Below are 25,170 nucleotides of genomic sequence, written 5' to 3' on the forward strand. Positions count from 1 at the left end.
TCCTGTCACTTGAATGTGATTCAAGAACATGTCAACACCTATGTTGACAGACCTGAGGCACAGGCACGGCCTCTTCAGGGAGCAAACAGTCTTAGTATTCTCAGCCAGACACAGAGTGGCTGCCGGCAGCCCACCCCTGGAAGCCAGGACAGAGGCTGGGACCACAGGCCACCTTCCCTTCCCCTCCTCCACTTGTCATCCACAATGATTACAAATGGCAATAATTCAACGTCTGTTCATCCCAGGTTGCATGGGCCAAGCCACGATGATTAATGCTCTGGTAATGGGCACAGAGTAAAAAATATTAATCTTTATAAAAGGTATTCAACAGGCATCATCAGCTTATAAATGTCCAAGCCGAATATCCATCTATAACCCCATTACAGTTCTACATTAAAGCAAGACGCAAATACAGGAATGAATTTGTCTATTTAAAACATTCATTTTTATGAACACTGAGTAATGTGCTTCTTAATTTTTAGTTTGGTCACATTAAACAAATGATCCATAAAGAGCATTTAATAACCTTGTGCTTGGACATAGCACTGAGATCCAGATTAACACTTTTAATGAGACTGAAACGGGAAGAGCCATAGAAACGGGATGTGCTTGCTCGCCGTCTCTCACAGAGCATCACTGTCTTCCTCTGCCATCTATGAACACTGAGCCCACGTGATGCCATCTGCTCAAGTGTGTTTCTTCCAAACAAGCAAAGCAGAAGACAGCCCCACTGAAAGGGCCACAAGACCCGTCTGTCCTCTCTACACCCAGCAGACAAGTATCAGAAGGTAGAGCGGAGGGACGTGCAGGGGTCAGGCCATTCGCAGCAGTTAAACCTGGCAGAGGTCTAGTCCCTAGGTCAGAGGTGAGAAAATGACCTGGCATCGCACATATATGAAAACATGTGTGCGTGTCTAGTATGTCAAGTAGAGAGCTCTGGTGACTTAGAGGTAAAGAGGTGAGCTGCGAACCTAAAGATATGTGGTTAGAATCCTCTAGCGGCTCCCTGGGAGTAAGATGGGCAATCTCCTCCGGTGTGATTTACAGCCTCTGAAAACTCTCTGGAGCGTCAGCTATGAGTCAATTCGGACTCAAGTCAACTATGAGTAGGTTCTAACTGGCTGTTCTATAACAAAAGTGTGTCAAATGCCAGCAGAAGTTTTCTGAGAATTTTTCCAATGAACCCAGTCATGACACTATACACGATACTTTGTACTGAGTTATGATACTATTGTTATATTATGATATAACAAATTTAAGCACAATTGTCCAGGGAGATAAATTAACATTGGGGCTGTGACTATTGCTGAACCACATTTTTCTTTTAAGTTAGTGAGAATAACCAAGCAAGAGGCCAGATTCACCACGCAAGTGAGGAGTTCATTCAGATAGCAAGTAGGGGAGATGTAGAGGGCCCTACACAGACCACACCTCACTCAAGAAAGCTGGACAGAGTAATTGTCCTACTGTCCAGTCAGAATCAGCCCACAGCTCAGCACCCAGCAGTTTTCAGGGGCGTTAACTGCACGGGAAGAGACTGCCCATCCTCCTGAGGGGCAGCTGGGGTCCACACCGCGAACCTTTGTGCTGGCAGCACGGTTCCTTACCACTAAGCCACCAGCGCTCTCCCGAGTTATACTAACAGGTATGGTAATGAGGAAAGGGGAATTCAGGGCTCACAGCAACCTTGGGGGCAGAGGTTTCCGGGACACTAGGATAATGGCAAGTACTGCTTTCAACTGAGTCTGGCTGTGGGTGATTTTGGAAAACAACTTCAAGACACGAGGATACGGGACGGGATTATCAGGAAACAAACACAGCATTCCTGTGGCCGGGAGCAGTCACCTTCTCACCCCTACATGGCGCACTGGTCTCTATGTCCCTAATCCCTCCGTGGCCTCCCGGCATGGTGTTTCTGTTGGACCAGTGAAGCAGCATCTTTGAAGGGACTCTGGTCAGAAGATGCTCAGTGACACTCAGCTGAGATGGTCCAGAAGTGGAATAATCTGCGTTTCCAGCTCAAGGTGCCCGAGTTACAGAATGTCCACAGAGGGTGCCAAGACCATGAGAAGAAGCACGTGCGAGTCGGAAGGAGATTTTCTTCCTTGAGCAGGAAACGCAGAGAGCACAGCAAAAGGACTGCAGAGCAGAAGGTAGGCCTTCCGGACGCAGCCATGCCAAGGACGAAGTGTGGCAATTTTGGAAAAAAGGAATAAGGCATTAGAGAGCTGAGTTAGGAAAAACAGAATGATAGGTTAAATGTTCATCAGTACTTAATAAATAATACGTTACAGGGAAGAAATGAAAGAAGCATGACAAGGAGTCCCGTCTCTAAAGATATGGAGCCCCCACAGTGCCCTGTATTACAGGCCAATGGCAGCGAGCGTCCAGCTCCTCTCTGTGGAAGGAAGATCATAAAATGTCCAGTCGTGGAGATCCACCGGGGACGAAGATGAGTCAAGATGACTCAACAGCTGTGGGTTTGGGTCCCTTTGATTTAAAGAATGAGAAACAGGCAGAACCAAGCCGTTTGGCAGAGAAGATTGCTGGGAAGAGCTGGGCAGACTGGGAACCTGGTCTCCTAGTGGATGGAAGGGAGTCAAGGAGGGAACTTGGGAAGTCCACAGTGAACCTGGTGACCAAGCAGGACGTGGGCACAACGTAACCCCTTAAAGGATGAAAGCAGAAGGGAGAATGAGCAGGGGGAGGAATAAATGGCATTCCTTTCACCAGAAGACTGACGTTAGCCAAGGCCACAAGTCCGAGGCAATGCGGTCAGTATGCAGTCCCCTCCTGGTTCCCCCATCACTGAGATGCCACGTTACAGCTGAAACATTATTTTAAAAACAAAACAAAAACAACAACCCACAAAAGGCATATATAAATTTAAAGGGCTTCCTGGGTGGTACGAATGATTAAGCACCAGACCGCTAACAAGAAAGCTGATGGTTCATAACCACTCGGAGGCATCTCAGAAACAGGACCCCTGCATCTGCCTCCCAAAGGCCCCAGCCTTGAAAACCTTACGGAACACAGCTCTAATCTGCATACGTGGGGTCACCATTAGTAAGAAGTGACTCTGTGGCAACACAGCAACAACATAAGTGGAAAACAATGTCAACTGTTTTCACTTGGTGGAAGGTCCAGGAAGCGTAAACGGATGCATCCAGGAAGGGTTTAAGCAGCAGGGTAAGAATGGGGTCCCAAGAGGAGATCTGAAGACTGCACGCTGAGCTGGCTCTCCCCACTGCCTCCAGGAAGTTCAAGTGGCAACATACGGTGCAGGGACAGAGCCCAGCTGTGTCAGGAGCTCCAAGGTCAACAAGGCGTCAGGAGTTGGGGCGATTTGGGGCCTTGCTCTCCAGCCACGCTGTGTGAGCTCTGCTGCGAATGCATCAAGGGAGGTCTCAGCTCATCTACCCTTCTAACGTTATGGAGCGGCGAGCAGGGCCCAGACGAGGGTGGGTGCAGAACAGAGAGCCCAGAGCTAATGACAAAACCGAGCTTGATGAGACCCCCGGGACCTGCTGGCCCTGTCAATGCGATCACAGAAAAGCATTCCCACACAGAAGGAGGGGAAGAGGAAAACACAAGACACCACTAAGTGGCTTATTTATGTTTACTCATTTATTTCCACCTTGTCTTGTTCCATATGGCATAACGTAAATTGCGTTTTCAGAATACATTACTCATCTGGTGGGTGCCAAGTCACTGGGAAAAGAGTGGATGACGGATATGTGAGGCAACAATGCCTCAACCAGGACCAGCACAGTGGACAGCGCTCACCAAGGCTTCAGTTTTCCAGAAGGGGTCCTGTTACTAGTTACTGGAGCTCTGGTGGCCTAGTGGTAAGAATCTGCGCTATAATCCCAAAGGAACATGGTTCAAATCAATCAACTGCTGTAGGAAAAGGATGGGCTATCTCCTCCTGTGCGATTACTGTTTCTGATACCCCTCGGGTGGCCAGCTAGGGGTCAGTTCTGACCTGATGGCATCCAACAACAACTAGTTATGAACTCCTGTTTGCTTATCAAGAAATTGAGAGAATTGTTCATTTCAAATTCCACATTTTCAACTTGATGAATCTGAAGTCTCTTATAGAAATCACTTCCACTAACTGATAGTCCCGGGCACATGGCAGGCATTCTAGAAAGGAGGAGAAAATGGAAATGGATATAATTTAAAAACTGAAATTGAGTTCACTCATCCAGGTTCAATAAGCCATTTTTAAAAGCCGGCGCTGTTTCAACAAATGGCATATAAAATATACATATATAATGAAACTTATCTAGAAAATGAGGGATAAAGAGAGTAGAGTACTTTACAGATAAAGATGAAAAGTTTTCTCAAGACATGAATCAAAACAGAAGAGGAGAAAATTATGTTTATATTCTGCCAGTATTTAAAAGAATCAGTCTTCAGGGTTCACAGCTGGTAACATCCATTAGAAGTCACCAACACAACTATCTAATTAAAGCACGCCACAATGCCGTAGGAGTGGTACATCAAGAGACTGTGGCTTACGAGGGTTCCAGGCTCAATTCTTCTTTCTATATAAAATCCATCAAGTTAACAAAACTACTAGAGTAGCTCTGAGTTCCTATCCTCTCAGTAAAGAGAAATCACTCTTCACTTCAAACAATGAAGAAGCTCAAGAGATTTCGTTTTGATTTGTTTATGGATCAAAGCTTTAGAAGGTCTATTTTTACTATAGGGCAGTATTAAATGCATAGCTTTTATTGTCGACCATTTAAAGCCCAAGAAGCTGATTAATAGGCACTTTTCAAAGACAGGCATTTTCTACCTTGGATCTAATGATGATGAAAATAGTCGAGGAGTCAGACTTTGATATTTCTCACGGCTAGTCCCAGTCAGTAGACGAGCCTTGGCCCTGGATTTCAAAGGGCTGCTGCAACTAATGTTTCTCCTGTTAAAAAGAGAGTTTGACTCTGCTTGATGACTTTACGAATCATTCACCTTGAAAATCAGAATAAGAAAAATCATCCAAGCTATATAGACTTCCATTTTCAAAAAGCTCTCTATTGTTAAAAAGTGGGACGCAAGTTTAAGTGCAGGCGCTTGATGAGCATGACCTTTGGAAAAAGAAAAAAGAAGCAAATGTGTTCGCCCTGGTGGAGACAGAGCCAGAGGAACAGACAGGAAGTGCCCAGCCATCTCCATTCATAATAGAGGCTCCAGTCTGACCCCCGAAGGACACTGAATGGATGCATCAAAATATCCAATGGCTCCTGTTCTTGGTTTGGGTGTTTTCTTTCTTTAAAAGATACAACAAATGTGTGGCTTTAAATAACTGAAGCGCCTTTTCTCCGAGGGCTGTTACGGTGGCTGGATGCCATCACGTTTCCTCTACACAGGGATCCAAAGTGGAATAAAAAGAAACCCCATGGGAATCTGTCCTGCCCTCACCACCTCACTGTGCTTTAAGCCCATTGACGCCTTCACTGTGTCGACCCAACTTACTGACTTTTCCTGTTCTTCACGGACCCTCCACCCTCTAAGCATGATGTCCTTCTCCAGGGACTGTTTTTTCCCTTCACTGTGCCTCACCCGCCCTTGTTTCCAGGGACCGATTCCTTTTGCCTTTGCCTCACCAGCTCTCTCACTAAGCACCTAGGCTATGCTTCTTTCAAGACAGATTTGTTCATGGTTTTGGCCACCAATGGTATATTCAGTCAGGAATCAAGTATCCCAGATTCTTGTGTGGTTTTCGTAGTTCTTTCTTTGTCCCTCTGAGCTTCAAACAGCTTTCCCTGCTTGCAGACTCATCTGCCTCTGTTGTTACATAGTATCTGTCTTCCCTTTATTTGTATCATTATACCTATACTGTTGTTGTTGCTGTTATGTGCCATTGAGTAGCTTGTGACCCTATGTACAAGAGCCCTAAACCCTGCTCTATCCTGTGCCAACCTCACTGTCTTTGACACACTCACTCCCATCACTCCAAACACTGAATCGATGCATCTCATTGAGGGTCTTTCTCTCCTGCATCATCCCTCCACCCTCCCAAACATGATGTCCCTCTCCAAGGACCAGTCCCTCCTTGCAACATGCCCAAAGTATGTCAGATGAAGATGTCTATACTAGTTTTGTTATATTTCAGAAAGGATTTTGTTTAGGACTCCCCCTTACGACCTATTTAACATAACACGGAAACGTCTACTTACAAACAAGATTACTTCCACAGCTACTGGGTCCAAGATTCCAATGCATAGTTTCCGGAATTAAGCGAAGGAGGACATGATCCACCTCATACGAGCTAAAACCAAGCCTTAGGTCCGTGCTTCACTCCTGACTCATGAACCCTCTATGTTTCCAAGGCTGCAAATCTAAACACGAGGAGACTGCCCATCTTTCAGCTGGTGGGTTTGAACTGTCGACCTGCAGCACAATGTTCTACATACTATGCCACCAGTGTTCCTTCATAAACAGCAGGCCAACAACAACACAATCAATCAATCAATCCATCTCACCACTAGATTTATCCCTTTGATCTTTAGCTTCACCCTTAAAAGAAAAACAAAAACAAAAACATACCTTCTGGCACATACGAAGTCCATTGTAATATCTGGAAAGGCCTGTCTAATCCTCCGAGTGCTTTCATACAGAGACAGAGAAAGGTTTTAGCTAGAACAACAAAGGGACAATTGAGTCCCCACTGGAACAAGTGTTCCCAAAAGCTCAGCTTCAAACCACAAGGAAAGTAGACCCCTGTCACCTGCTCCCTCCACCCCGAGTCCCCACCCAGACCCAGGCTACCTGCATCGAGACCAAAGTTTCCATCAGATCCGTAAACTAATGGGAGTTTAGCTTGATACGTTTTATCCCTGTATCTCTACCACTAAGGTAAAATATTTGCATTAGCATATTAACCATAAACCCGGATGTAGATTTTAATTAAACTGATATTTTTTTTTCCTTCTCTATAAAGATTTAAGCTTTAATTTTCACAGTGTTTGTCAGATATGTGGCAAACAGTTTAATCACAAGGTGACAGCCACACATGCACACATCCTGACGCTGTGACCTCCTCTCGTTTCATCCTGCTTTGGAAACTGGCTCGCTCCACACCACAGATTAGATGCGAGAGTCATCTTTCTGTGAAGCACATAATCTATTTAACCAGCCTTTGAGCAGTCAAGTCACATCACCAGGCGACACTGGGAAGCCATCAGAGCCCATTCATTGGCTCTCCAGCACAGCATGCTAACGAGCTGAAGACTCTTCACCTCGGCAAGGGAGCAGGAGCGGGGACAATCACGGTGGACGAAGGACACCAGCTGGCGACCAGCCCCTCGGAGCAACTGTCCTTTCCGGGAACAGGGTCACGTCTGGGACCCACATCTGACTTCTCAGAAGGCAGCCTCGGTAGATGTTGTGATGGTGGGGTCTGCTTCACAATATCAGGGCAAGGAATGTGTATGTTCAGGAAGTCACAGCCCAATTCCTTCTGACCGGTCTTCTTAGAAGACAGCACAGTCAACACAGAAACACAGGGAACAGGCAGATGCTGTGCGAGGGCCCAGGAGGACACACCCAGGCCAAGGAGTGCTAAGATTTCCCAGCAACAAGAGGCCCCAGGGCACCATCCACAGAGCATCGCACTGCTAACCTAAAGGCAGTTTCTTGGGGATTCAGACCCACCAGAAGGTCCCTGGAAGAAAGACCTGCAGGCTCCTCCCGTTAAGATTCACTCTCGGAACCCCCTGGAGGGCTGCTGGGAGGGAAACACGCTTGGTGGCAATGAGTGAGTGAGAAGCCAGACAGCCCCTGGGTGGTACAAAGTGTTAAAGACCAGATTCAGGGAGCAAGTAACTCAAGGCTCAGCTCTCGGCTGAGTCTACCACCCAGTGTGGCTTCAGGCCTCAAAGGAGATTTACCAGCTTTGAGTCCTGCACGACGGAGGCAGCGGATTTGTTTGTAGGGAAGGGGCTGCCAGTGTCGAAAGAGGTCTGCAAAAGCCAAGCACTTCTTGGCTTGACAGCTTTCCTTCCGAGGACACTGTAAACAAATTATATTGGTCAGAAGAGCACTTTCTTAGGGTAAAACTGCAGTACAGTTTCCAAAGCTAAATCAAGAGGTAACATTAAAACCAACAGACACAGGTCCCCACGCATGATGGGTACAGAGAACTGGGCATGACACACAGTGAGACCTCAGTCCAGCCAGTTCTCAAGCAAGGCCCCTGGTCCTGGACTCCCCCATCTGTGGAATGCTGCCACTCTGGGTCAGGTCTGCCCCTCACTGAGCCCATGTGAGACGGAACCAAACCTTGACGGGTCCTGCCCTATCCCCACGGCCCCTGCTGTGCTCACGCCTACGGCTGCGACTACTGTCAGTCCTCCTCAACAAGGATCCTTCTTTCTTCTCATGACCCTCCAATTTGCCAAGTATGATTTCCTTCCGCAGGAACTGGACCCACCTGATAACGTGCCCCACGGATGTACATGAGATCTCAACATCCTTGCTTCTAAGGAGCAACTTGCTCCTAAAGCTTTTTGTCAGGGACTGTTATTAGCTCTGACTCACAGAACCTCTGCGTGCAACAAACCAACAAGGCCAATTCCACAGCAGCTTGACCACTGCGGCTGCACCTCAGTCCGCTGCTGGCGGCTCCGAGTCAGCCCAACTCACTGAGGGTTTCCTTTTCATCAATAATCTTCCGCTCTTGGAACGCTGCTCTTGTTTTATGCTGTCAAATTCGAACCATTTATAGCTGGCTTGCCGGTTGAGTTTGGAGAGGCTGCAAATCACACAGAGGGAGAAGCCCACAGAGAGGAGAGTGTCCACAGCGGGAGACTCTCCCACAGAATAGCTGGTGGATTTGAACCACCTATTTTGGGGTTCCAAGCCAAACTCCTTATCCACTAGGCCACCAGAGCCGCCTAGTCTCGGCATAGCACAAAGAATTACAAACAACGCATCAGGATGGAAGACGACAGCACTGCCAAGCATCCCACGTAGATGGAACAGAAGGAATCTATGCCCCTGGGTCAGGATGTGACTCAACCATCTTCACGTTCACCTCCAACAATGAAGAAGGTTATGAAATTATGCAAAGCCTTTAAGCTTTCAATAAAAACACTTGACAAGAGTAAAATATTAATTCAATCTGTCCAAAGAGAAGAGAATGATTAATAAAAAGGGTGCAGAGATAAAGTGGGGCCTGGAAGGTGCCCAGCAGGATAAATGAGTTGAGGAATCATTAAAATGCTTATTGCTTGGAGTAGAGTTTGAAGAACCCCTGTCAAAGAACGCCAAGTTCACGATAAGACAGACGCATGGCTCCTAAATGTAGTGGAAACGTGCATTTTTTTTCTCTTTGCAATCACTTCAATGGAAGCAGGTGATTGCTGGTGCAGGACACACAATGGAGCTTTTAAAGGTGACAATGCATGTTGATTACCCCATGGCTTCGTGTACACTAAATTACAAACCCCGGGGTTCAGCCTTCATTTTCCAATGATCTATTACCTGTACTGTGCCAATTACCATACCCTTGTAAGGGCTAAATCTTGCTGTCTGGTACAGAAGATGTTTTAATTGGTGGAAGCTCCACTCCTCCTGGCAGGAGAGTGAGGATTCAGAGGGGTCAGGTTCGGCCGACAATGAATAAATTGACAATTAACGCCCCTGAGGTTGCACGCACCATGCTGTGTGAAGAGGTCACTGTGGATGATTTCAATCAAGCAGTCCAACTTCGGAATGGTCAGCAAGCCCGTGGGAACGTTGAGGATGAATTCTGTAAACATTTTGCTAGGAGAAAACATACAAGCGAAAAAATTCAGAAGTCTATTTGAGCAAAAACACCACCCAACAGTGTTACAAGATAGTATCTAGGTGTGAGGTCATTTAATTTAATGGCAGTGAAAGGTCTCCAGCATACTGAATGAGGTTCCTTATATACTATAAGCATTATTTCATCCAAGAAAATGTTTAAAATTATAGTTTTCACTTCATGCACACTGCAAGGGCTACCAAAATCCAAAGTGCAAATAGTAATCTGTATTTGTGGATGGATGTGGAGAAATTGGAAACCTTATATGAGAGAGATTTATTTCTACCTACTGTAAAATTAGGGATGTAAAAAAAAAATTTAGGGATGTAAAAGAAAGTAGTTATTTTGGGAAAAAGTTTAGTATTGCTTTAGAGTCTCATCAAGTACATACAATATAGTTACATGTTGTTGTTATGTGCTGTTGAGTCAAAATCAACTCACAGCTGGCCTCCTGTTAGGTTTTGAGAGGAGACTATCCATCTTTTTCCCAAAAGCAGCTGGTGGATTCAAGCCACTTGCCTTTGTGATACCAGTGCAACTCTTTACCCACTAGGCCACCAGGGCTCTAATTACGCTACAGCTCACTAATTACCACCCACCAAAGCCAAATGCAGGGTCTTTAATTCCATCCCAACCCACAGCATCCCTGGAGGACACAGAACTGCTCCCAGGCTTTCCAAGGCTGTAAATCGTTATGGAAGCGAAGTAATAAACCTTTTCCCAGTGCTGTTATCACACTGAGCTCTGGTGGCATGGAAAGCTTCGTGCAGCACGGACAACCCAAAGGTCAGCATTCAAATCCACCAGCCGTGCAGCCCAGAAAGAGGAGCAGTCTCCGCTCAAAAAGACTTACAGCGTGGAAACCAAGGTCCAGCGGTCCCACGTTTTGTGTGCACACGCGCACACACACACAGAGCACACGTGTATGTGAATCTTAGCGTCATTCTTCAGAACATCTTAAATGTGGAGACTTCAATGTCCATGACAACGTGGAAACAAGCTGAATAGCCACCACGAGCACAGCCACATGGTGAAGAACGCTTCAGACACTAAAACGATGGTGACGAGGACGCATGTTACATGCTACAACATGGATGAGCCAGTCACAGGAAAAGCACTTCCCGTCTGATCCCATTTATATAAAATGTCCAGAAAAGACAATCTTATGAATGCAAAACACTGACCAGCGGCTGTCAAGACCTAAGGAACTGCAACGAGGAATGAGCAGAACAGTAATTGACACAGGACCCTTCCTGGGATGGTGAAGTTAGACTGTGCAGACAATTGCACGAAGTGTGTACACAACCAAGGACACAGTGCACCCCACACAGGTACACACTGTGTATATTACAATCTGGGGAATAAAAACATGGCACACCCGGAATAGCTCTGTGAAGGTGTTTTTAAAAGATTATTAGTTTAAAAAAAAAAAGATTATTAGTTTTATTAACACTAAATCAGTGAATAACAATTAAGAGTTCTTTAAAAGAAATGCGGAAACACTATTTCAGCAATCATCTGGGTGAGGTCCTAGTCAGCCATAATTCTCCGGGTCGGTAGACGTTGGAAAGAGCCAGCACACCCTGGTAGAAGATGGACATGACCTCTGCAAAGGGCAATCTGATCACGTCTTTTAAAAGGCCTTTAAGAAAATGCATGGCTCAGAAACTCCACTTCTGTTTTATCCTCATGGTATAAATAATTTAATATTACTCATATTAATGGCATTAATAATAACAACAATTATGCTACATTCAATTTTAGCCCAGTATATTTTTAATAATGAAACTGGACATGTCCTAACCCTCAGAGAACAGCCTGTCCTGGTCATCCACGGCCTGGCTGGCACTGAAGCCGTCCCCCACCCCCCACCAGCTGAGTCACCACAGACCAGCTCTATAGTGTAGAACTGGACTGGTAGCAGGACCTAAGTTACAGGAATGTTGCCAAGATGGACAGACTCTTCCATGGCCAGTGATTACGGAAAGCACGCAGTGGACGTCGGTGTCTCCTGCTGCTGCTTAAATGGACTGGATGGAGCAGCATGGAAATTATGAAAACCGATGATCCCTATCTTTGTGATGGGCAACAAGACGGCCCCTGCTCACGAGGCAGTGAAAACCAGCAAACACAATGTGGACACTGTTAAGGGGTGTGTGTGTGTGTGGGGTGTGTGTGTGTGTGTGTGTGTGTGTGTGTGTGTATGGGCGTGTGTGCGCACAGGGGTGTGTGTATGGATGCATATGGGGGTGTATGTGGAAGGTGGGTGTGTGTGTACTCATGCAAAGAAATCCAGAAAGATCCAGATCCTTCTGCTTATTTTGGATAACGGCATTAAGTTTGATATTTATCCTCCTCTATAAGCTCCCCTGCTTTTTTGAAGCATGAACCAGTTTTATGCACAGGAGAAAGCACATGTAGGGTTGTGAACCTCATTTCCTTCAGTTCCTGAAAGCCATGCAGAGGGACACACATGCTCAGACCATGGGGACAAGAGCAGGTGGGCTCAGCCACTGATGATGGAAGCCCGGTGCAGCTGACTCCAGGGCAGTGGGCATGTGAGTCTTGGGTAAACAGAGGCCCAAGGAGGGCATCATCCCCTACCTGCAAATACCCACTTCCTCCAGGCACACCTTACAGTGTTTGATCGGAGGATCTGAGGTACAACTCAGGAACCCACTTCCCCAAGGGCATCCCGGGGGCTGGCACTGCTGTGCCAGGAGCACATGGAGACCACCTCCAGAGAGGCCGTGGTGAACCAAGCCAGGGCCCTTGGAGTGCTGCTCAGCTCTGCTTTCCTCACACAGCCTGCTCATCTATACAGAGCCTTGTCAGGGCCCCGGACAGAAAACAGATGCATCCCTGAATGACACTAAATCCTCAGACGCAGCCATGGTGATTCAAGGCCGAGAATGTGTCCCCCAGAGCCCCTCACCCTCCATGCTGGGGCAGGAATGACCTGTGGTGGTAATAACTTGCAGAGGGAGAGCCGTTACTCACCAGCATTAACCACTCAGGCCCAGATGGCCCGTTAGCAATATTTAGGGAGGCTCTTTAGACTGGTAATGATGGAGCCATCCCGGGAGACAGCTGACCATGTCAAATAGCAAATCGGAACCTCAACAGGCAGCAGATGAAGGCTGGGCTCCTGGGCCTCTGGGGTGAAAGGAGATGAATGGCCCTGTCTCCACAACAGCGCTGGTCAGAGTCCAGCGGCATCCACCGCAGAAACCAGCTGCAAAGGTGAGGGGGTGGCAGAGGCGAGGGGTACAGAGGACCTGGTCCCCGCGGTCCTGTCTGGAGGCCCAGTGACCAGCCTCCCTGTGTTAGCAGCTCAGAAGAGTGAGGTCTGGCTGCAGCAGAAGGGCCGATGGCTGCCGAGGCCACACCTGGCCATGGGGATGCTGGACCCAGGTGCCTCTTACCTGAGCTCTTTGGGATCAAACACTAACTTCACATCATTGACGATTGTTGGTAAGTATTTCAGTGCTGCTTCCTGCAATGCAAGAATAAAGAAGAATGTTAAGTCCTATATAAGCCGGCTAACGGCCTAGTGGTAGGAAAGTGCACTGCAGTCCTGAAGGTAGGCAGTTCAAACCCAACAGCTGCTCCATGAGAGAAGGATGGCAATCTTCTCCTGTGTGATTAACCGCTTCTGAAAACCTGCCAGAGGGTCAGCTATGGGTCGGTTCAGACTTGACATTACACAACAACATTAATACAAAGAAGCTCTGGTGGCTTCGTGGTAAGGAGTTGCCCAAAGGCATGTGGTTCGAATCCACCAGAGAGTCCGTGAAAGCAAGATGGGCAAGATCCTCCTGCATCAATTATTGGCTCCAAAATGAGTTGGTTTCAAGTCAGTGATACATAAAAACAATGTTAATAGACGTTTACAGTTAAACTTGTAAAGAGTTACAAAACGTTCTCAAGAGAAAGATCACTTCTGTGTGAGGGACTGACGGTTGGGTTGGCAGCACAACTCCTTACCTCCAGGCTACCAGAGCGCTTACAGAGCCTAAGAATATGTAAAACTCAACAGTCAACCATACAAGACCAAGGGCCAGCAACTGTCCAGACACGAAGGTGAGAAGGCAGAAAGGGGAAGGAGAGAAAGGTGGGCGTTTGTGCAGACAGAGGAGGAAGGGAGTGGTCACACTGAGCATCTCCAACAACGTCACACATCAAAAAGTACACAAATTGCTGCCTGGAAACCCAATTTTCTCTGTAAACTTTCACCCAAATTACACCAAAAAGGGTGGTGTTTTTTTGTTGGGTTTTTTTTAAATTTCAGCAATTAGAAAATAAGCTTTCACCAAAAAAAATAGCACAAGACTTGAACAGACACCTCATCAAAGAAGCTGGAAGGTAGACAAGCCCTTGCTTGGTCCCCAGATTCATGCGTCATCAGGAAAATACAAATCGAAGCCATAGGGAGATAGCACCACATGCTTACTGTGTCGTTGTTAGTGGCTAAAGAGTCAATGCTGATTCATGTGGAACATATTAGGATTGCCAAAAAACAAAACGCGAAACTGATAGAAAAGGGGGCGAGGGGAGACTTGGGACAGAGCAAAGTGGAAAAATAACCACGTGACGACACCAGACTCTGTCTCCATGCATTACTGGTCCGAATGCTGAGAAACTTCACAGCTTTGGAAAAGAGCTGGGCAGGCTGTTACCAGGTTAGAGATGATCTCCGTCTATGCGACAGCAGCCCACTCTTAAGTAGCCACTCCAGTGAAATACAGGCAGGTGTTCACACAGCACGTGCATGGCTCCATGAGCTTTATTTGTAGACATCAAGATGGAAATGGACCAACTGTCCCTCTGCAAGGGAAGGTACGAACTAGCTGTGATGCGTCCAGGCCCCACAACACTGCTTAGCAGTAAAGACACACATCCCACAAACACAACAAGAACAAAACACAAACGTACTCGGATAAGTAATGCAAGACTTTCTCAAAAGATTACACACTATAGGACTGGATCATTTTTGCAACATTCTGTGACTAACAAAGGTACAGAGAGAGAGAAAAGAGAGGGAGTGGCCAGGGATTGGAGACCTGAGAGACATTTCTGGAGCAGATAAACTACTGCATAAGGCAACTGAGAATTTTCTATATATTGGGTGAGAAGAACTCAATATTGCTCTGCATATTTGCCCAAGAACTAGCCACACCCCACATGAGGACTCTTCTACTGTATATTAGTTGTACTATACATTAGTTGTTTTATATATTGGTTGTTTATTAGTTGGGTAAGATCTGTCTACATGTTGAGTGAGAGCTGCTCTCCGTATTAGATGAAAATGTTGGTTGAGTTGGTGACAGCACAACCACATGTGTTTGATAAAGCTGACAGGACTGTCCGATACCAAAAAGATGGTCTTACTGTGCATAAATTACATTTTTATTTTGAAAATAAGAAAGGCAGACATGCATCCAAGGGGACTCAGCCCCGTTCTAACCCTGCCATTGAAGTTCTCACCGGCCGCGTGCAAGTCACCATAGCGAGTCCCAGTCCCGTCTGCACACATGCGTCTCCTGAGCATGGAGACCCTTTGCCAGGCACTCTTTGATACATCAAAGCCAAGTGGCAAGCTCACAAGAGAGCTCCAGTACCAGCCCCTTCCACAAACAAGACAGTAGAGGCACAAACACAGTAAAGTCACATGCTAGGTTCTCCACAGTAGGATTTGGGGTGTAAGTTTCCACCCAGAAGGTTCACTGTGCAGAAAGCACAGCCCTTCAGGCCCAGGTGGTAAAGATCAGGCTCGCCCTTTTACCACTCTGACCTCCACGACAAGCTGGGGCTTTCACAGGTATCAATAATCCTATCTTTCAGCCCTATCTAGTCAGCCTGAGAAAGGGATTCCAGCTGTCTGCTTGGGGATGTAGCTTTAAAAGGAGCATTAAGTAGAAATAATTTCACCCAGGTTTCAAATGTTCTGCTTCGACTCCCTCGGAGCGCCTTTGAAAGACTAAACAATATTTATCTTGACATTTAATAACAAGTGTCCTCCAGGCTGCCTGCTCAGCTCTTAAAGTGTCTCATTCCGTCCATGAATGTCCAGAAGGAAAGAGAAGTGCTGGCTTCCTGTGTTTATCCCGGACCCAGAAAAGTGGCCTTTGCTGGAGAGAACGTTAATCCCATTTCACACGATGACATAGATAACAGCCAATGATACTTGCTGCTCAGTCCACAGTCAGTGCACCCCCTTGGGCCCCCTGTCTTAACCAGGACAAGAGAGAATGGCAACGTCGGGGGCTCCTGAAAGCTGCTCCTCACCAGGGCTGCCAAGAACAGCAGCCAGGACATCTATGGGAAAAGGAGTATTCCCACTGTCACAGGGACACTGTTGTTGTTGTTGTGAGATGTCATAAAATCAGACCTGAACCTTGCTCTGTCCTGTGACCCCCTCACAATCTCCACTGTGCTCCCAGCCTCTGGCAGCATCTCCTCTCTGTTACCGTCACTGTGACAATTCATCTCATTGATGGTCTTCCTCTCATTCTCGAACTTTTCCCAACACGAAGTTTTTCCAAGGACTAGTTCCTCCTAACAAAATGCCCCAAGTAGGCGTGATGAAGTTTCCCTCCTGGCCTCTAAGGGGCGTGCTGGTCGCACTTCCTCCAAGACACGTGTCTGTTGTAGGCAGATCACGGGTTATTCTCTACTCTTCTTTAACAACCCAATTCAAAGGCATCAATCAATCCTTCTATCTTCCTCACTCAGTGTCCAACTTCCAGATACATAATAAGCAACTGGAATGGCCATTGCCTGGATCAGGCGCACCTTAGTCGTTAAACTGACATTATTACTCTTTCATGCTTTGGAGAGGTCCTTGCCAGTAGATTTTTTTTCCCAATGAAATATGTGCTTTAATTTCTTAACTGCTACTGTCATGCTGACTGCAGATTCAAGTAAAATGAAATTATTGACAACTTAATATTTTCTCTCTTTCTCATGTTATTGCCTATTGGTCCAATGGTGAGGACTTTGTTTTCTTGACGTTGAGATATGACCCCCGCTGACGGCTGTAGACTGTGATCTTCAGCAGCAGGTACTTCAGTCTTCTTCACTTCCTGCAGCAAGCTTACCCCAAGGACTCTAGTGATGACAAAAGACTCATTCACACAGAATGCTGCTTATCCACGCAAGATGGTATGGAGTAAATGAGGTTTGGAGAGAGCAGAAACGAATTACAAATCAGACGCCAGACCTAGGTAATGTCACAAATGGACAGAATGGAATATGGGCTGTGCCTAAACCTCCTATCTCATCTATTCCATTTCATCCATTCCATCTCATCCTATGTCGTCTCACAACACATGAGAGGTGAACGCACCAGACAGACTGGCCAACCCAGGAATAGAGAACAGTCAATACAAGAAAATACGTCATGATTTCCCTGATTTCCCCTGTGTCCATTCATCTCCTGCTATCCAAGCCACAGGTGAAGTGATGAAACGAATGCTTTCGTGGGTGTGATCACCCCTTATTCTGTACCGCCTTTCTCTTCCCATCTTCCTATCGCTCTATTTCCTACTGATCTCTACTCCTCCCTTCTTCCCTTCTCATCCCTGGAAACTGTGTAACTAGGTTCCTTTCTGTATGTGAAGTGCTTTCCTGAGCTTCTTGTAACAGCAGACTCTCAAACAATATAAATGTCTGCCATCTAAGCAACTTGTTTTAGCAAATCTGATAGTGAGCCTAGCTAACTGATCCCAGTGGTAACAAGGCCAGTGATGGGCATTTTTCTTGGAACTTGTTCAAGTTTTTATCTGCCTCTTTGAGGATGATGGTCCCATTCCAAATGCACTAGGGCTTCTAGGCAGTCAACATGAGGGCACAGACACCAGCACTAGACAAGGGCACAAACCTGAGTCCCAGGAAGACTGATGCACACACAGCTTTCAGGACAAAGGTGGAATTACCACCTAACCTCCTAGCACTCCTTCTTTCTCATCAAGCCCCCACTGGAAGGCAACAAGCCACAGAAAGACGTCAGAAACAAAATTAGAGAAATCCATGACCAGGGAGAACTGAATTTCTATTTGTATCAAATAACAGGCAAGATGCTGCATGTCCTTCATAAAACTGAGTTCATATCTTAATATCCATGCAATCAAGAATCCATAGAATTCAGTAATCACAGCTCTTAGGAAGGAAAAGAGAGGTCAGACTGAATGAAATGGACAGGAAATAAACCAAAAGCCAAAGTTTCAAGGCGAAAATGAATCACATTAACAGGATTACAAAAAATGGGAGAAAAATGCTGGAAGTTTTGTAATTGCCAAAATAGCTCAAGTTCAAAAAAACTGAAATAATTTCTATTCTCTTCTCTAAGCAAACTTAATTGCCAGTGCACCTCTTGAAAATGTCAACCTACTCCAAACTGTAACAAAACAAGTTTAAGAAATCCATTTTGTCTCTAGTATTGGTGTGATGTTGTAAGTGTCTCTCTGGCTAAAAATATTACTACTGATGATGATTAATAGACACTATTTTAGGGTCAAGTTCAGGCTACATTATTCAGTATAATTATTTTAATTAAATCCATTAGCATATCTTTATATAAGATTAGAAGAGCTATCGGTGATACAAAATAAGTTTTTCTTGAATAATGTATGAAGCAATTATTAATTTACATATTTCTCAAGAAAATGCATATTATACTCATTGCATTTGGAGGTTCTGAGTTAAAATACATATGGTCCACAAATTATCCTTTCAGACTAAAGCATGAAGTCACTGGACAATTTGGGGCATAGTCAGAGGTTCAGAATAAAGATTGGATCTTAGCCCAGAAAAGCATGGACAGACCATTTCCACCAGTCAGAGTCCTTGGCCTAGCCTGGGCCTTTCATGGGGACTTGATAAAATACAGTACATGGCTGGGTACTTGGCTGGCTACAAGATGGATGTGGTTAAAAGCAGAAGCTTACAGCTTTTTGAGGAGAGACAAGGCTGTGTTTCTATGAGTTGCCCTGGCAAACGTGCCAGACAGAAGGAAGATGATGACAAGAATGGTTCACACTCACATAAAGAACACCTGGAGCCTAATAAAACCCACCCCGGTGGCCTCAGGGGTAAGAAGCTAGACTGCCAACACAAAGGCAGGCGGTTCAAAGCTACCAGCTGCTCAGAAGGAGAAGAATCTTTCCCCCACCCCCACATCCCTGCACAGCCTCTGAAAACCTGCTGGAGGGTCAGCTATGTGTCCATTCCAACTGGACAGGAAAGAGTGAGATAACGTAAGTAGCTGAAATTCAACAAGCCCTCTTCATGCTAGCAAGCTCTCTTTACGGAGACTCCAGTTTCAAAAATAGCATTTGCTCAATCCATTGGAAGCCAACTGAAAGCTTAGCAGGTGGGGGAGAGCGTTTCCAGGACTGTGTGCAGGTTTATCTAGCATAAAGTGCATGTCACAAGTTGTTACTGTTGTTGTTATCAGGTACTGCCAAGTCATAAAGGCACTGTTGGCAAGGGCCTTGACTTCCGTCCTGGCCTGTGCCAGCCTCATCATCTCTGAGCCCACTGGTGCAGTCACTGTGTCAAGCCATTCAGTGGTGGGTCTTCTCTTGCAGATTCTCTACCTTTCCAAGCAGGATATCCCTTCCCAAGGAACAGCCTCTCCTAGCAACACGTCTAAAGTATGAGAGATGAGTTTCACCATCTTTGCCTCTAAGGAGCACTCTGGTTGCACCTCTTTGAAGACATAACCATTTGTGCTTTGAGAAGTTCGTGGGATATTCAGTACTCTTCTCCAACACCACAGATAGAAAGCACCAGTTCTGCTTTCATCCTTATTCACTGTTCAGTTCTCAGATGCACAACAAGTCATTGAGAAGACCACAGCCTGAATCAGGCACACCTTAATCTTCAAATTGACACTGCTGCTCTTCAGTATTTCGGAGATGTCCCTGACAGCACACTTGTCCAAAGGAATGCATCTCCTGATCTCCTAACTGCTACGTCTAAGTGTGATGACGGTGGATCCAAATAAGATGAAATCACAGACAGTTCCAATCCTTTTTCCACCTATCATGATGTTTTCTACTGGCCCAATGGTAAAGATCACTGTTTTCTTGATAATGTTGAGATATTATTCATATTGAAGGCTATAATCTTGATCTTTGCAACAAGCATTTCAAGTCTTCCTCACTTTCAGCAAACAAGGTGGTGACATCTGCATAGTGAAATCTATTAAAGAGTCTTCCTCTGATCTTGACGCTGTGTTCTTTTCCACAGAGTCCATCTGCATGAATTATTTGCTCAGTATACAAATCGAATGGGTATAGAAAAAGGATACAACTCTGGTGCACTGTCTTCCTGATTTTAAACCACACAGAATCTTCATTTGCTCTGTTTGTAAAACAGCTTCTTGGTCTAGATATAGATTTCACATGTGCACAATTAACTGTTCTGAGATTACAATTCTTCTCAATGCCATAATTTCTCATGATTCAGTCAAATGCCTTAGCATAGTCAACAAAACACAGATAGGTATCTTTCTGGTATTCTCTGCGTTCAGCCAAGATCCATCAGACATTAGCAATGATACTGCCTGTGCCAAGACACTGTTTCAGCCACTTTTATATGGTCTTTTAATAATATTTCCCAGTTAATGAGTGTGCCATCTCTCTCCGATGCAGAAGCTAGTAGATTCTAAGCTAATGACCTTCCCGTTAGCGCTGCAACACAGAACAAGAACATCACAGCCACTGTCTGTATCCGGTACCTTCTAGAAATGTGGAAAGAATCACTCTTCAAGTGAACCATCTGAGGCCAGAAACAGTTTAATCACTTCGTGCCCAGTGTCTGACACATAGCAAACCAGGAGGGCCTTCGGTCAGCAGCAGGGAGAAGGCCACACACAGCAATGGGACAGGAGGAGGCCACCAGGATGCGGGTGGTGAGGTCGGAGCACAGACTCAGTGGAGGACAGGTGCCCCCTGGATGGAGGCCCAACAGCAAAGACCAGGCACAGGGATGGTAAGGTGAGCGAGGGGACCAGGTGGGCTTGTCAGACAGAGCACGTGCCAGGCAGGGCCTTCACCCCCAAAAATCCATCTCAAAGCCAGGAACTGAGTCATGCTGAATAGGGCGTTACCGTAATCTAAACAAGAACAAGTGGGAGTTAAATGACTGGACTTCACCATATGCAGAGATGTGGCCCAGCTTCTGAGGAAGAGGAACAAGCCTGTGAAAGCACCTCCTTTGCCTTCAAATGGGTGAGGACTGGTTACCCCTTGAAAGCTTCTTTGAGATGAAGCAGGCTTCCAGGTAACAGGGATTTTCCCAGTGAACACCTGAAAAGTTCAGATGTTGCCAGACAGGAAAACAGCCAAGAACATTTTCAGGGCCTGAACCTTGGTGATGAGGTTTGAAAACAGCAAGAAGAGTAACCGTTCACCTTCATATTTTATTCATGGTTGAATAAACAGATCAGATGCAGCCTGTAAGGGGCAGAAGTGGGCAGAGAAGGGGCCCCTACAGGTAACAGGGAAGAGTGGAATGCCCCAGGGACCTCCGATCCTTTCAGTGCATCTGCCCATGTCAAGCTCACCAACTCTCAGCCAACCCATCAGAGGGGCTGCAGAAGGGGGTGGGACCTTCAGCAGGCAGAGAGGACCCAGTGCTTCTCACAGTGACCTCACCTGAGGGAGCGCACTGCCCACAGGGTTTCCCAGGCTGCCGTCTCTAAGGGTAGATCTCCAGATCTCCCCCCCAGGCTGCGGTCTCTAACAGTAGATCCCCAGATCTCTAACCCCCCTCAGCTCTGTCTCTAATGGTAGATACCCCGATCTCTAACCCCCCCCTCAGCTCTGTCTCTAACGATAGATCCCCAGATCTCTCCTCCTCTGATGGGTGTTGTTTCAAACTAATGAGGCGTTCAGCTAGCAGCCAATCATTTCACCACTGTACCACCAGGCAAGATCTTCCTGGTAGAAGAAATGGCTTCCAGCTGAGTGACTTTCACCCACCCAATCTACTGGCTCATACACCCGGGAGAGTGGGCCAGGGAGTTCTCGAGGCTGGAAGCCTTGACCTGAGCAGGTGGCCTCACAGCGGGTGGTGTGCTTGAACCTTTGGGTCTGCAGCCAGATTCCTTAATCACTAGGTGACAGGAAATCAAAATTCCTTTCATCCCCTGAATGAATTACACTCAGGCAGGACAGTGTAGCTCCTCAGCAGTGCCCTTAGTTACCCAAGGAGCAGATTTTGACTCACGGTGAAGCCATGGCTGCACAGAGTGTTCTAGACTCTGAATTTTCAGAATCAGATTGCCAGGCCTTTCTTCCTAGGTACATCTAGGGGTCTGATCTGCCAAGTTTAGGCTAGTACTCAAGTACTTAACCATGTGAGCCATTCAGGCCTCCCAGATGGCATGACAGAGTGGGATTATTCTGTCTTCTCTTTTTCCAACCCCAAATTCATTTTGAACCCTCAGTTCCAGCATCTCTCAGTTCCTACAGAGAAGATCCCACACAGATGAAGGACACAGCAGGTAAGGTGTCACGCACGCAGCGTTTCCTTGAGGACTAGACTCATGTCTTCTCTGGCACCTGAAGCACCTCCACATTGTTGATTCTACAATTTAAACCAGAAACCTCACCCCTTGTTGAGTCAATTCTGACTCAAGTGACTCGCCACCCGGTGCCTGAGCCTGCAAATCTCTAGAGAGAAGATGGCCCACCTTTCTCTTAGGAGCTGCTGCTAGATTCGAACTCTGAATCTTCCAGTTAGCAGCCCAACACTGTACAAACAACACCACGAGGGCTCCCAGAGCCATTGTGGGTAACATGTTGGACTTGTAAGCAAAAGCTCAGTAGTTCAAACCCACCAGAAGTTCCCTGGGAGAAAGACGGACACTGTTCTCACATTAGGACCCAGAGTCTCTCAAACCCGATATAATGCAGAGGTCTCCATGAGTCGGAATGGACTTGATGCCAGGGGGTCTGCATTTCTCTGCTCAGGGACCCTGCACGTTGACACATAGCTTTGTCCAGTGCAATTCCTTAAACCCCAAAGCTGAGGAAGGACTGTCTGACTAGTATTCTCCCTGACCCAGTACAACCCTCTTTCCCTCAAGGACAAATAAAATAGGAACTCTGATTCTCTGTGCCAGGAATCCTCACAAGGACCACAGATGCTTGGACATATAAAAACCACCAAGAAAAAGGATTAATTCGAAAACAAAATAGGGGATATTGAGAAGACCAGCCTTGGTCACTCGGGAGTATTTCACAGGAGGCACCAATGACTCAAACAAGAAAAAGAACATGAGACACGTGTCACTATATCCAGGACAGGACAAGACAGCTGGCTGAACCACTTTGTCGTAGCCACTGGCCCTCACTAACCTCCACACATGTGACTTGCCGACACAATGGTCTCCAGCAGGGACAGACAAACACCTTGGAAACATCATGGTGACTCAAACTGTTTAAAATAAGGCATGCAATTAGTCATTGGAAAAGTGAGTTCCAAGGTCGCTGCCTGGAACGTTGGGACCACAATGTCTAGCCCGCAGCCATCCACCATCAATGTCACTGAGCTAATTAAGCAGGATGGACACCAATCCACTGAAGCAGAAATCCAAGGAAACCAGAGCAGAGTGTCATCCCAGGGGCCCACACACCAACCAGCGTCCAGAAATCCTGCCCCGACCGCCGCCGCCACCAAGCTCAGCTTTCCACCACACGTGCTGTCCACGTCGGACGTCCAGTCAAGTCACTTAAAATATACTTAATCACAGACGCACAGTAGGGAAATTTTATAAATATTGAACCCAACAGAGAAACTAAAGCAGAGTGTTACAGAATCAAAACGGTTTATGTGAGGCATAATCCCTAAGGTCGACCTGGTGGGGAAGACAATCACTGCCCTCTTCCGGTATCACTAGGGCCCTCTGGTAGCCTAGTCATAAGGAGCTGTGCTCCCAAACCAAAGGTACTTGGTTCAAATCCACCAGCTGCTCCATAGGAGAAGATGGACAATCTCTTCCAGTTCAATTTACTGCCTCTGTAAACTGGCTAGAGGGTCAGCTTTGCGTCAGTCATGACCCCACAGGACACAACAAAAGCAACAACCACCAGGAACCAAGCTCTCTGCTCAGAAGGCCTCAGCCTTGCCATCTCCGGCCTGGTCTCCACGCATGAAGGGCACAAGGAAGCCTGGTGGGGCCGCTCCCCCGGGTGCGGCTGGCTCTCCCATTCGCTTACATGCAAAGGTCAGAGACTTCAATTATTCTGTGGTCTTCAAGATAAAAGGGGCCAGGCCGTGTGGTGCACAATGCCTAGGTGGACATGTCCGAAAGGGTCACTAGGAATCTGAATTGACTTGACGGCACCTAATGACATGTTTCACACAGAAACGGAAGCACTATCCTGTTTTCGACCTGAGGAGGAGGGAGGAGGAGGCCTATCTTGCTCCAGAGAGACTGTGCCTGCTTCCAGGACGGACTGAGCAAAGAGAAAATGTCACCGGAATGCCAGTAAACAGCAATAAGAAGTGAAAAGGACAAAGGGACCAGCTTCCGATTTGAAAAAGGTTTGGTGTTTTGATGGCCTGATGGTTTTACAATGCACCTGAACACATGATCTTTAAAAAGACACTTAAATATTAAAAAATAAACAACTTCTAAGTCACTTGATAATTGGTTATCAAGTGAAATAGTATTTGCAATGAATCTGAGAATTACACCTCTAATTGGCACCTATCAGAAGGGGGAAACCATTAGGATTCTGTTTGTACCTTTAAGGAATGATTGAAAACTTTGAAATTAAAGCAACCACGAGGAAAATAATTACACATACTGAAAAATGAAATGACACAACCATCAGGGAAAATTAAATAATGCAGCTTAGGACCCTGGAAAATCCAGAAGTTGTTACCTGCCATTGTACATAAAAATAAGGTTCTGAAAGAGAAGACACAGGAGGAGACTCTCATATTTATCCCTATATTTTTTTAATCAATGAGTCGTTTGTCTCTTTAACTATCAGTTTCTGCTGAAATGATTCTGCATCTACTTTCGAGAGACACAAAGTCCTGGTGTACAGGTTCTAATCATTGTGGCATTTATATTAAATCAGCCTCTCCAAGCCTAGGCTACACCCCCCAATCGCACAGAACCCTGGGGAAGAGAAGAACAAAGGTGATTTTCAGAGAATGGGGTCTGTGAAAAGCTTACCCTTGGCAGCCCTGACAGTCAAGGAGGGAACCTTAGTTCATAAGAGCTCTGTCTGTTCTGCAGGCAAACCCTTGACTGGTTTCTGGAAGAGTGTGCTGGACCACAGTTTACTCCCAAACTCCAGGAAACAGCCCAATGTCAACATTCTCCCAGAGATGCTCACAGAGCATCA

At 46.3% G+C, this 25,170-nt stretch overlaps 1 protein-coding gene across 1 annotated transcript in view; it reads right to left on the reverse strand.

Annotated features, from left to right (window-relative positions):
- DOCK1 (dedicator of cytokinesis 1) overlaps positions 1-25,170 on the reverse strand; it is a 460,736-nt gene that overhangs the window by 319,479 nt on the left and 116,087 nt on the right. The window contains exons 24-25 of the mRNA XM_006880128.1: positions 13,222-13,292; positions 9,668-9,774 (exon numbers count right to left, since the gene is read on the reverse strand). Of these exons, the coding sequence (XP_006880190.1) occupies positions 9,668-9,774; positions 13,222-13,292 (178 nt within the window). The remainder of the gene's footprint in view (positions 1-9,667; positions 9,775-13,221; positions 13,293-25,170) is intronic.

This window comes from Elephantulus edwardii, unplaced genomic scaffold (genome assembly GCF_000299155.1).
Source record: "Elephantulus edwardii isolate Elephantulus edwardi_28Jun2011 unplaced genomic scaffold, EleEdw1.0 scaffold00006, whole genome shotgun sequence".
NCBI classification, from domain to species: Eukaryota; Metazoa; Chordata; class Mammalia; order Macroscelidea; family Macroscelididae; genus Elephantulus; species Elephantulus edwardii.